At 41.7% G+C, this 12,359-nt stretch overlaps 1 protein-coding gene across 9 annotated transcripts in view; it reads right to left on the bottom strand.

Annotated features, from left to right (window-relative positions):
• PHC3 (polyhomeotic homolog 3) overlaps window positions 1-10,072 on the bottom strand; it is a 93,838-nt gene extending 83,766 nt beyond the window's left edge. For 6 of the 9 annotated variants that reach the window (XR_492928.3, XM_007972121.3, XM_007972124.3 and 3 more), the window contains exons 1-3: window positions 9,993-10,072; window positions 7,044-7,209; window positions 829-984 (exon numbers count right to left, since the gene is read on the bottom strand). Coding sequence is in view for 8 of the 9 variants with exons in the window: in XM_007972121.3 (XP_007970312.2) it covers window positions 829-984; window positions 7,044-7,209; window positions 9,993-10,006 (336 nt within the window). In the remaining variant the exon portion in view is untranslated. The other 3 variants (XM_007972125.3, XM_007972122.3, XM_007972123.3) reach the window with 3 other exon arrangements.
• Between the last annotated feature and the right edge of the window lie 2,287 nt (window positions 10,073-12,359).

The raw sequence follows: 12,359 nt of genomic DNA, 5'->3' as shown, positions 1-12,359 counted from the left end.
TCCAGAGTTATGAAAAAGAAATTAGAGCTACAGCAAGTGCCAGTGGGTTTCAGTTTCCTAACTTGTATCACGAACATGTTATTTAAAATTACACTACTAAGAAGAAGCAACAGCTGAGAATCTGTTGGTAACAGAAATAAACCTTTTTCAGGTTCAGTCAACTGAGATCCTTCTCCGGTGAGGGCATTTAAGATTAAATCTTAACAGCTTTATTTAAATAGTACAATAGTAACAAAAATATTTTTAAAAAACAAGCATTTAATAATGAAATCCTGTTATCAGTGGAAATAATATGATTGGATTTTAGAAAGATGGATATACATATCTTTGTACAGATAATTTCTGGAGAAGTATGTATTAAATTGTTACAGTGGCCACCTTTGAAGAATGGGAAACAGTGGTAGGCAGGGGAAAAGAACAGTTTTACTTTATCTCTTATAAACAATTTAATATCGTTTGATTTTTTAATGAGTATAATTACCTACATAATTTTTTAAATCTTATTTTTAGTAAAAATACAATTTATGTAAGCCTAAGTACTCACTGTTGTACCTAGAACTATATACATATAACAAAGCCACTAGTAGCAGTTCTCCAGTCTGGATAAAAAGTACTGAGACAAAAGCTAGCAACAGAGTAACATAAAAAACATAGCCCCTTTTTCTCAATAACTTCTATTTGGCAACCTATTAATATATTTCCTTCAGGAAAAATAACCACAGGACATCTGAGAACTCTGAAATAATACCCAATGTATTTATTTTCAGTAACTACTTACAGAAAACAGAAACTTTGGTCTCATAAACTCTTAATTTGTTTTAGTCTTACCTGAACGGCAGCAAGGCTCTGAAGCTGGGAGCTGCTTAAATGCTGCTGCTGAAGAGCTGCAGTATGCAGCATTAAGTGCTGCTGTTGGGCTGCATACATTTGCTGAAGGTACTGAGCAGCTGAGCTGGGAGGCCGATGCAACGCCTGTTGAATTACCTGTGATAAGTCAATTGAACCAATGTCAAACCATAATCTCAACCTTTATCTTAATCAGAAAATGAAAATATAAAAAAGTAGCAGTTTAAAATTTCACTGTTTTAATACATAATATCATCAAGCTTATTAACATATCTCTTTCCTAGTTACATATCACTAGAAACCACTAACTTGTACACATCAAAACTACCCAGTGGGCTGGAAGCAGTGGTGCAAGCCTGTAATTCTAGCACTTTGGGAGGCCGAGGTGGGCGGATCACAAGGTCAGGAGTTCAAGACCATCCTTGCTAACATGGTGAAACCCCTCTCTACCAAAAACACAAAAAATTAGCCAGGCGTAGTGACACACGACTGTAGTCTCAGCTACTCGGGAGGCTGAGGCAGGAGAATTGCTTGAACCCAGGAGGCAAAGGCTGCAGTGAGTGGAGATCATGCAACTGCACTCCAACCTGGGCGACACAGCGAGACTTCGTCTCAAAAAAAAACAACAACAACAACAACAAAACCCAGTGGACAATTCACAAAAGACAGGCCAACTAAGCATTTCAAAAGATTTTCGATCTCACCAGTAGTCAAAAACTTACAAATTAAAACATGATACTATTTTCCAACTTTCAGATGGATAAAGATTTAAAAGACTATTACTACTACCTGGGGAAGCCAATACTCCCATACTGCTAGTAATAATTTAAGTTGGTATAACCTTTTTGGATAAAACTTGGTAGAATTCAGGGCTTGGGTGTGGAGAGAAATACCTTTACCATGCAGTCATTACAAATAGTAATGTAGATCAGTGCTGTCCTATACAGTAGCCACTAGTCACATGTGCCTACTGAGCACTTAAAATGTGGCCAGTGCAACTAAAGAATTGAATTAATTTTAAATTGAATTTTAATTAATTTTAATTTTAATGTAAATGTAACTTGTGGTAACCACCGACCACTATAGTGCACATTGCTGATACTGATCTATATTTACTAACAAACAAAAATCAGTGGGTTACAAAATAGTATATAGAGTAAGATACCATTTTTATATTAAAATATTTGAAAGAATCAGGCCAGGCACAGTGGCTCACACCTGTAATCCAGCACTCTCGGAGGCCGAGGCGGGTGGATCATGAGGTCAGGAGATCAAGACCATCCTGGCTAACATGGTAAAACCCTGTCTCTACTAAAATTACAAAAAATCAGCAGGATGTGGTGGTGGGCGCCTGTAGTCCCAGCTACCCGGGAGGCTGAGGCAGGAGAAAGGCGTGAATCCGGGAGACAGAGCTTGCAGTGAGCCAAGATAGCTCCACTGCACTCCAGCCTGGGCGAAAAAGTGAGATTCCATCTCAAAACTATATATATATTTGAAAGAATCCACAGGAAAACTTTCAAAAACCACTGATGAGTAGCTAGAGGTGATTTTTAGCTTCTAGTTCATACTTTTCTATAAATGTCTGAAAATCTTACAATGAGTAGGTATTATTAATAATCATATAAGATTACAAAGCAGCTGGGCACGTTGGTTCGTGCCTGTAATCTCACCACTTGGGGAGGCCAAGGCACGCTGATCACCTAAGGTCAAGAGTTCAAGACTTGCCTGGCCAACACAGCGAAACCCTGTCTCTACTAAAAATACAAAAATTGGCCAGGCATGGTGGCATGTGCTGTAATCCCAGATACTGGGGAGGCTCAGGTGGGAGAACTGCTTGAACCAAGGAGGTGGAGGGTGCAGTGACCAGAGATCATGCCACTGCACTCCAGCCTAGATGACAGAGCAAGACCCCATCTCAAAAAAATGAAATAAAATAAAATTTAAAAAATTATAAAGCTATTTCTTCTTTAGAAAATTACTGAATAATTTTAAAAAATTTTAAATGTCAAATACCTTGTTTTGCTTCAACATTGAATAAAACTATTCTTACTTTAAAAATTCCTTAAAAAGTGTTAATTACTGTGAATATTTATTAGTAAAATGTAAAATCTGAGCCTGAAACTTCATAAATATAGAAGTACTCTAGTAAAATCAGAGAAAACTCCTACACTTGTCCAAAAGGTTAAGTCAGAATAAGTCAATCCTATACAACCAAATCCAAAAGTCACTGTGCTCACTGTGACTCAAACAGCACAGAACCGTAATCGCAGCATCAAACCAGTCTTCAAAGAGCTAAGGGAATAAGTGCCATAATCCTATAGCTTCAGGGTCTCTCAGGACATCTTGAACCATAATACCATGAATCCTTTTATCTAAATTTCAAGAAAGCATATTTCTGTGTGTTATTGTTTATTTTCATGTGTTAATATCTCATCTCTCCAACTATAGACTGCTATGTCTGATACAAATTTCTGTCACAAAATCAATGGGAGCTTTTGACCCCTACCTGCAGGCAACTATAGGCCAGCATTAAGTGATTCAGTATTATAACAACATACCTTTTTTAGTCAGATCAATCTCTATTTGTTCTTCTAATTCCGTAACAAAATTCTAAAATCACCGGACAATATCCAGAAAAAACTTCTAAAATCAAACTAAAATAACAATCTATTTAATACATACTTTTGTCAGAGTATACTCATTTTTTCTGTTGTCAGCACAGTCTTTCCCTACTATTCAATGCTCAACTTATAGCAATGAGTAAATAAAAGTTATAGATACAGCACATTGTTCTTATTTATTATAAATTCTTATTCACCCAAGGAGGGTGAAGAGAATTCCCAGGACTGAAAACGAAAGCTGGAAAATTAAAGAATTACTTAAGTAGTTCCATAAATATTGATTGATTGCATTTTGGAAGCAGCAATTCTATGGTCTCATAAGAACCAGAGTTAGTGCTATTTATGAGATATATCTACATCTATCTATTAATTTTATCTTTCTATTAATTTTTTATTAATCTATGCAGCTTAATTGAAAACTAGAGGACAAAGTAGTATATTAAGCTATCATATCAGTCAGGCGTGGCGGCTCATCCCAGCACTTTGGGAGGCCAAGGCAGGAGGATAGCTTAAAGAAAGAAGGTCAAGACCAGCCTGGGCAACACAGTGAGATCCTGTCTCTACAAAATAAAAAATTAGCCAAGCATAGTGGCATGTGCCTGTAGTCTCGACTACTCAGGAGGCTGAAGCAGGAGGATCACTTGAGCCCAGGGGGTTGTGAGCTGTGATCATGCCACTGGACTCCAGTGTGGGCAACAGAGAGAGAGAGGAAAAAAAAAAAGGGCCGGGCGCGGTGGCTCACGCCTATAATCCCAGAACTTGGGGAGACTGAGGCAGGCGGATTATCAGGTCAGGAGATAGAGACCATCCTGGATAACATGGTGAAACCCCGTCTCTACTAAAAATATAAAGAATTAGCTGGGCACGATAGCACATGCCTGTAGTCCCAGCTACTCGGGAGGCTGAGGCAGGAGAATCACTTGGACTGGGGAGGTGGAGGTTGCTGTGAGCCGAGATCATGCCACTGCACTCCAGCCTGGGCTACAGGGCGAGACTCAGCCTCAAAAAAAAAAAAATCTACATCCTTTTCCCTACATCCCTTACCTCAGCGAAAGGTAAAAAGCATTAAAACCCCACTCTGCATGCAAGTTTTAATTTCTGGTGAACCGGCTGGTTCCACTCCACAGTTACTTATGAAAATTAAATCCTAAACCATAAAATAGTTAAATAGACATTATACTGCGGTATCCACCATGGAAACATGGAGCAGAGGAAGGACTATATTGCAAGCAGTTGTTTTCAGGGTAGATGCAATTACCCTGATTCTACCAAAAGAAAGCAGGTATAATAGAAAAAATAAGAATTCAGAGTGATTAAGGGCACAAAGGCTGAAGTCTGAGAACTAGCTAGGTGAGTTTGGGAAAGTTATTTAGCCAATTTAAAACATTTATTTTCCCATCAGTAAAATGGAGATAATAATAATAGCTCCTTCATAGAGGGATGGTAACTATTAATGGAGGTAATTCATGTAACATTTATCAAATGTTTGGCACGTAGTAATTATTCAATAAGTATCAGCTATTACTATCTACTGGAAACCTATAATGTGCCTTACACAGTTCTAGATACTTCATTTAATCTCAAAGATACTTCATTTAATCCTCAGAGTAACTAATGAAATAGGTAGTCTCACCCTCATTTTAGTTTTCCGAGGCTCAAGGGGATTATGTCTCATGCCCAAGGCTATATAACTCCTAAAGATAATGAAAACGGAATTCAAACAAAGCATAATAGAGTTGAAGGTCCATGCCATTTTTATATAATACCATATTGCCCCAACCTCCATTATCATAAATGTTAACTAAGTAAACTTTACTTTCTCAACTAAGTGACTTCCTAGTTCAATATTCCCTTCCCCCTCTGCTCCTAAGGGATTTAGAATGGATCCTCCTGCTTACGGGTCTTAGGCCACCTGGGTTTAAAATGAACTTCATAACATATCTACACACCTTAACAGATCTCCTTAAGTCTATATTTTGAGTTCCAATATAAAATAGATAAACCTACAGCCATTCTGCATGTTGGGGCTCTAGGTTGAGTGTCTTCACATTGCAGCAGCACCCTAGAGACTTTCCCCTTATAATTTTCTTTACACAAAATCTTATAAACTATACACTGACAAACGTAAGCCCTCTCAATACTATATATACGTGTGTGTATATATATATATATAAATTTTTTTTTTTTTGAGACTGTGTCTCGCTCTGTCGCCCATGCGGGAGTACAGTGGCGCAATCTTGGCTCACTGCAAGCTCCGCCTCCCGGGTTCATGCCATTCTCCCGCCTAAGCCTCCCACGTAGCTGGGACTATAGGCGCCCGCCACCACGTCTGGCTAATTTTTTGTATTTTTAGTAGAGACGAGGTTTCACCGTGTTAGCCAGGATGGTCTCGATCTCCTGACCTCGTGATCCACGTGCCTCAGCCTCCCAAAGTGCTGGGATTACAGGCATGAGCCACTGCACTCGGCTTTTTTTTTTTTTTTTTTTTTTTTTTTGAGATGAAGTCTCACTCTTTTTGCCCAGGCTGGAGTGCAGCGGTGCACTTGGCTCACTGCAACCTCTGCCTCCAGGGTTCAAGTGATTCTTCTGCCTCAGCCTCCCAAGTAGTGGAATTACAGGTATGCACTACCATGCCTGGCTAATTTTTGTGTTCTTAGTAGAGACGGGATTTCACCATGTTGGCAAGGCTGTTCTCAAACACCTGAACTCAAGTGATCTGCCAGCCTTGGTCTCCCAAAGTGCTGAGATTACAGATTTGAGCCACCACACCTCGCCTTTTTTTTTTTTTTTTTTTTGGAGACAGGGTCTCACTCTGTCACCTAGACTAGAGTACAGTGGTGTGATCACAGTTCACTGCAGCCTCGACCTCCTGGGCTCAAGCAATTCCCCCACATCAGCCTCCTGAGTAGCTCGGACCACTGGCGCACACCACCATGCCCTGCTAATTTTTGTATTTTCTGTAGAGATGGGGTTTTAACATGTTGTCCCAGCTGGTCTCCGACTCCTGAGCTCAAGCTATCTGCCTGCCTTGGCCTCCCGAAGTGTTGGGATTATAGGTGTGAGCCACCACACCTGGCCAATAGAATGATTATTAATTAACTTTGTTGGCTGTTGTTGTGGTTGAATGTGTCCCCCAATTAAGTATGTGTTGGAAACTTAATCTCCAATGCAACAGTGTTAAGAAGTGGGACCCCTGAGGGGTGATTCGGCCATAAGGACTCCGCCCACATGAATAGATTAAAGGATATTTTAAAAGAGCTTGAGGCTGCAAATTTGTTATCTTGCTCTCTAGTCTTCCACCATGGAATGAGGCAACAAGAGAGCCCTCGTGAGATGCCAGCACCTTCATAATGGACTTCCCAGCTTCCAGAAACGTGAGAAGTAAGTTTCCTTTCTTTACAATTACCCAGTCTTGGTATTCTGCTATAGCAACACAAAACGGTTTGAGACAGTTGACTCAAACATTAGTAATTCTAACTGTACATTTGAGAATATGAAACAATACATAAATCCGGCTTAAGCAAAAAGTAATATGACATTTAAGTCTTAGACTACCCATCACTACAGCTGAAATACCTGTACAGCATGTCGGTCTGAACCACTGTAGACAGAGATCTGTGGCTGCTGCATTCGAGAGGAGGAAGTGGTGATGGTGGTGGTGGTGGTACTGCTGGTTGTTGTTGACACAGAAGATGTTCCCGGGTTTGGTTCACTATCCATAGCTGTACTATGATCCTTAAATCTGGCAGGTCACACAAAGGGTTTGTATTGGTAAAAGCATTATCTTATGAGCTTTAAAGAATATTCATTCCAAAGAAATAATCAGCAGTAATCTAAACTGCTAGGAACGCCCTCATAAAAGACAGCACACAGTCCCTGTAAGCACTTAGAAGGGAAAAATAATTCACATATATGGAGCATATTTAATAGTTAATACCTACTACATTTGAATTCAAATGATTCAGAATATGTAACTCAGATAAAGCATAGCCAAAAGTTTATCTTTGCATTACCGAAAGATTTGTTTTAAACCAAAACAGGCGATGAAAGAATACCAAACTACCTAGGAAAATAAAAATTTAAGCAGTATCAGAGTATTTTAAAACACTTCTTTACATTCTTTTGATTACACTAATTATAAACTAAAGTCATTCTTACCTATACATTAGAACAGAATGCCTAAGGACTCATGTTAACTAGCTTAGTTTAGTTTACCATATATACTTTGCTTAAAAAATAAGTTCTTTTTAAACAATGTTAAAAAGTAATTTTTTTTAACTCACACTGGCTTTTCCCCAATCAGTCTACAACACTGTCCTTACTACTTCTAATGACTGAGTTATACTTATTAGCAGGTTGCTGTAAGAACACAGAGAAGCAGCTAACAGCAACTTCCCATATCCTTACAAAATCTTTCTCACAAAGAATTACTCCAGATTTTGAAAACATAAATTATGTCCCTTCCTCATGAATGGACAGTAAAGTACACTTTTATACCAGACTTTCTGATCTTTTCCCTCCAATACTATAATCTTACTTGTTGTACAAAATTCCACTAAATACGGAATCTGTATTTGAATAAATTCAAACATTTTAAGTCAATTCTAAGGACCTCCATATTGTTAGAAACCAGAACAGCAGTAGTTTTTGTCGGGTCAGAAATGTACCTCGAAGGTGAAAAGCACACAAGAGATTATACTGGTTTTATCTTCCTTTTTTTTAAGGTCTTTTCTTCTGAGAAACTAAATCCCACCCACCCCACATTAGCAGTACTGACAAGAATGTAACAAGAACACTTTCTATTCCACAAAAAAACAAATGAATTTGGCACTAATTGGTACACATACACTAGTCCCATAGCGTTGCTTTTTTAAGTACAAATTTTCTTTGTTCTATATTACGTATGTAAACAGTATTTATATTCTCTGAGGAACCAAATGTAGAAAAAAACGAACAACAAAAAAAAACATTTAATAAGAGGGAAAGTGGGGGCCTTGAGTGGCGGTTTGCACCTGTCATCCTACCACTTTGGGGGAGGACTGCTTGAGCTGAGGAGTTCAAAGCCAGCCCGGGCGACATAGGGAAACTCTGTCTCTACAAATGAAAAATAAAAAATTAGCCAGGCCTGATGGCACAGGCCTGCGGTCCCAGCAACTTGGGAGGCTAAGGTGGGAAAATCGCTTGAGCCCAGGAGGTCCATGCTGCAGCGAGCTATGGTCACGCCACTGCACTCCAGCCTGGGAGACAGAGTGAAAGACGCTGTCACAAATAAAGAAAAAGAAAATAAGAGGAAAAGTGAAAAGAAAACCATCAGGAAGAAAGCTGACTCCTCACTTACTTTTCGGATTAGTAAATAATTCATACATCTTTATGCTTCTGGTTTGGTTTTTTTTTTCCAAACTGCCTTCCAATCAAATCACAGCATCATATAGTAACTGTTCAACATTATACAGTATTAGTGGTAGATAAGGTAAACTTTTTACCAAACTGCTGCCTGTCATACTACTACCGTATAGTGTACCAGTGACATGCAAAAGGTGAGCTTAAGTTCTGGTCTTTTTAAAGTGTTAATCTGCTCAACCATGCCCTCCAATCCAAACAGTATGGTAAACAGTTCTAACTACGAACCAAAAATGGTCACAGAGAATCCAAATTCTAGGCGTAAGTCTAAACATCGGTGAGTGGAACTGGCCAAACCATCGCACTGCATTTTGAGGCCTGGCACAACAGAACAATTTTGGAAACTCCACCGTCTAGGCATACTAATACCTGCAAAATACAGCCAGCAGTTCTGGTGCACAAGAGGCCTACCCAGGAAACAGTAAGTTCTGGAGTCGTTAACTAAGCATAACGTCACACCGACACACAAGAATGTGGCCTGCTTGTGAGGCAGCAACGCTGGCAGCCAGAGACTCGAGGGAAAGATCTTTCTTTCAGGGTGTTTTCAGCCTCACGAGACTTGCAAGCAGCCCCCGCCGCTCTCAGGCCCACGCTGGGACAACTCCTGCAGGCCTCCGGCACGAGGGCTGTGGGCAGCCCCGCGTCTCGGGTTCTCCCGCTGAGGAGAAGTGGGGTGGTGCCGAGGCGGGAAAGAGAGGAAGGCGAAGGAGGCCTGGCAGTGGCCGCCCTGCCCTACGCAGCCTCCGCGGGCCCCTGCGCAGGCAGCTGTAACAAGGCTGCCCGCCGGGCCCACTTGCAGAAATGACAGCGCCTGAGGAGCCCACCCGGGCTCGTTCCCCGGAAAGCCCCAGCTCCCGGAGTCCCAACGGTGACCCTGCGCGCAAGGCCGAGCAGATCCGGGACCTGACGGCGGAAGGGCGCTCCTGCCTGCAGGGTAACTGAACCCTAGAGTTCGCCTTCGTCCCCCGACACGGGCCTAGCAGGCTCCTCCACGATAAGACGGGTGTCGAGTCTCTCTTTCCCCACACTGCCCGCGAAAGAGCCCTGAGCTTTCCCCTGGGGGAACGTGTCGCTGCCCCAACTCGCCCCCCTAGTTACGACATCAGTCACCATCTAGTCACTCACTCCGCTTCCGCCATCTTCTCTCCTCCATCACTAACACGGGTTGCGCATGCGCCCCCCTGGAGGCGGCGGGCGGGGAGGGGAGGGGCGGGGTCGGCTCAGCCCCGGGAGCCCGAGGTCACGTGGGGTCCTCAGCTTCCAATCGCCCCCGCCCACCTCAGGAATTGCTCTCTCTGGAAAGTGACCAGGTTTCCCCAACTTAGATACTAGTGTCTGCTTTCCAACCTCTCGCTTTCTCTCGTCCAAAGATCTTCCTCTTGGGGAGGGATCTGTAATAAAGATATAAAAAGTTATCTTAGATTGTTAAATTTAAAATTTAAAGAATACGGGCGCGGTGGCTCACCTGTAATCCCAGCACTCTGGGAGGTTGAGGAGGGTCTCTTGAAGCGAGGAGTTCAAGTTTGAGCCCTGGCAACAAAGTGAGACCCTGACTCTACCAAAAAAAAAACCCAACAACAACAATAATAATAATAATAAAAATTTTGAAGAATATCTAAAATATACCAAAGTCTATGCAAACTGCAGAGTGGTTTCAAAGAAAATACCCACTAGGATTGGAAGCTGAGGTCTCAGAGGGAAAGGACATTCAGGGCTGGCTGCAGGGCTTGTTGCCTGGGAGCTTTGGAGTTTGGGGGTCCCAACAAGCAGTGCCTCTCTCCAGCTGAAAGATAGTGTTCAGATGCCAGTGAATGAGTGACTACCCTAGGCATATCATTCATGGCTTCAATATGAATTTGCTGAAAGCTTAGTAGGAACTGCAAACTTGAATACCACAAGTAACAAGCAGAAACAGCCACCAGTTTGCTGGTGTGGTCTGCTAAATGCCAACAACTCAGGTGTGTGAGACAAGCACATAAAGATGAGTAAAATAACACATTTCAATATAAATACGAAATAGTAAAGATGAGTCCTTGTCTTCCAAGAAGTAGCAGAGTGGGTTTTATGGACATTTGCATACAATATAATAAGTGTTCTGAAGGTGGGGACAATGGCTCACCCTCATAATCCCAGCACTTTGGGAAGTGAAGTCGGGGGGATTGCTTGAGCCTGGGAGTTTGAGACCAGCCTGGGCAACATGGGGAAACCCCATCTCTACAAAAACTACAAATATTAGCCGGATGTCATGGTGTGCACCTGTGGTCCCAGCTACTCAGGAGGCTAAGGAAAAAGTGTTCTGAAACAGATTTAGTAAGTGCTTTGGAAACTTTAAAGTTCAAGGTGTATAATAAATCTTTACCACCCTTTACAGAAAAAAAAAAAAAGCATATGAACCATAGACAATGTCTCTTTTTGCATTTTGTGAGATGATGGAGTCACAATAATTTCAAGAACTGAAAATGAAGTATTGATACAAATCCATCCTGAAGTGTAATATGGTCTAATGAAAAGTATACTTAATCTTAGAAATCCTGTATTCCAGGATGTGCCTAAGGAAGGGAAAAGAACATTTCCTTTCTATGTAAGCTTAAATTGTCCCTTTGCCTGCTTTTCCCATCTGGTAACATCTTTTTTACCTTGTCTTCCTAATAGCAAGCAGTACTATCTACTACTACTTCTAGAATTCATTGAGAAAGTCTTTTTTTAAAAGCCCCTGTAGGCCAGGCGCAGAGGCTCACTCCTGTTATCCCAGCAATTTGGGGGGCCGAGGCAGGCGGATAACCTGAGGTCAGCAGTTCAAGACCAGCCTGGCCAACATGGTGAAACTCCATCTCTACTAAAAATACAAGAATTAGCTGGGTGTAGTGGCACCCGTCTATAATCCCAGCTATTCCAGAGGCTGAGGCAGGAGAATCACCTGAACCTGGGAGATGGAGGTTACGGGGAGATAGTGCCACTTCATTACAGCCTGGGAAACAGAGTGAGACTCCATTTCAAAAGAAAATAAAAAGTCCTTGTAGATGCTTTAAAATATTACTGCTTTTTCTTTCATTCTGACTTGCTCATAGATCATTGTTATTAAACTTTTTTTTTTTTAATTGAGACACAGTCTCGCTCTGTCATCCAGGCTGGAGTGCAATGACATGATCTCGGCTCACCACAACCTCCACCTCCCAGGTTCCAGCGATTCTCATGCCTCAGCCTTCCGAGTAGCTGGGATTACAGGCATGCACCACCACGCCCGGCAAACTTTTTTTATATTTTTGGTAGAGACAGGGTTTCACCATGTTGGCCAGGCTGGTCTCGAACTCCTGACGTCAGGTGATCCACCAGCCTCGGCCTCCCAAAGTGCTGGGATTACAGGCGTGAGCCACTGCACCAAGCCTTTTATTAAACTTCCAAGAATCGGCCAGGCGCGGTGGCTCACGCCTGTAATCCCAGCACTTTGGGAGGCCGAGGCGGGTGGATCATAAGATGTCAGGAGTTCGAGAT

The sequence above is a fragment of the Chlorocebus sabaeus genome, chromosome 15 (assembly GCF_047675955.1).
Source record: "Chlorocebus sabaeus isolate Y175 chromosome 15, mChlSab1.0.hap1, whole genome shotgun sequence".
In the NCBI taxonomy this organism is placed as follows: Eukaryota; Metazoa; Chordata; class Mammalia; order Primates; family Cercopithecidae; genus Chlorocebus; species Chlorocebus sabaeus.
Note: the sequence above shows the minus strand (reverse complement) of the source record. Positions and strands in the feature narration are given on the sequence as shown.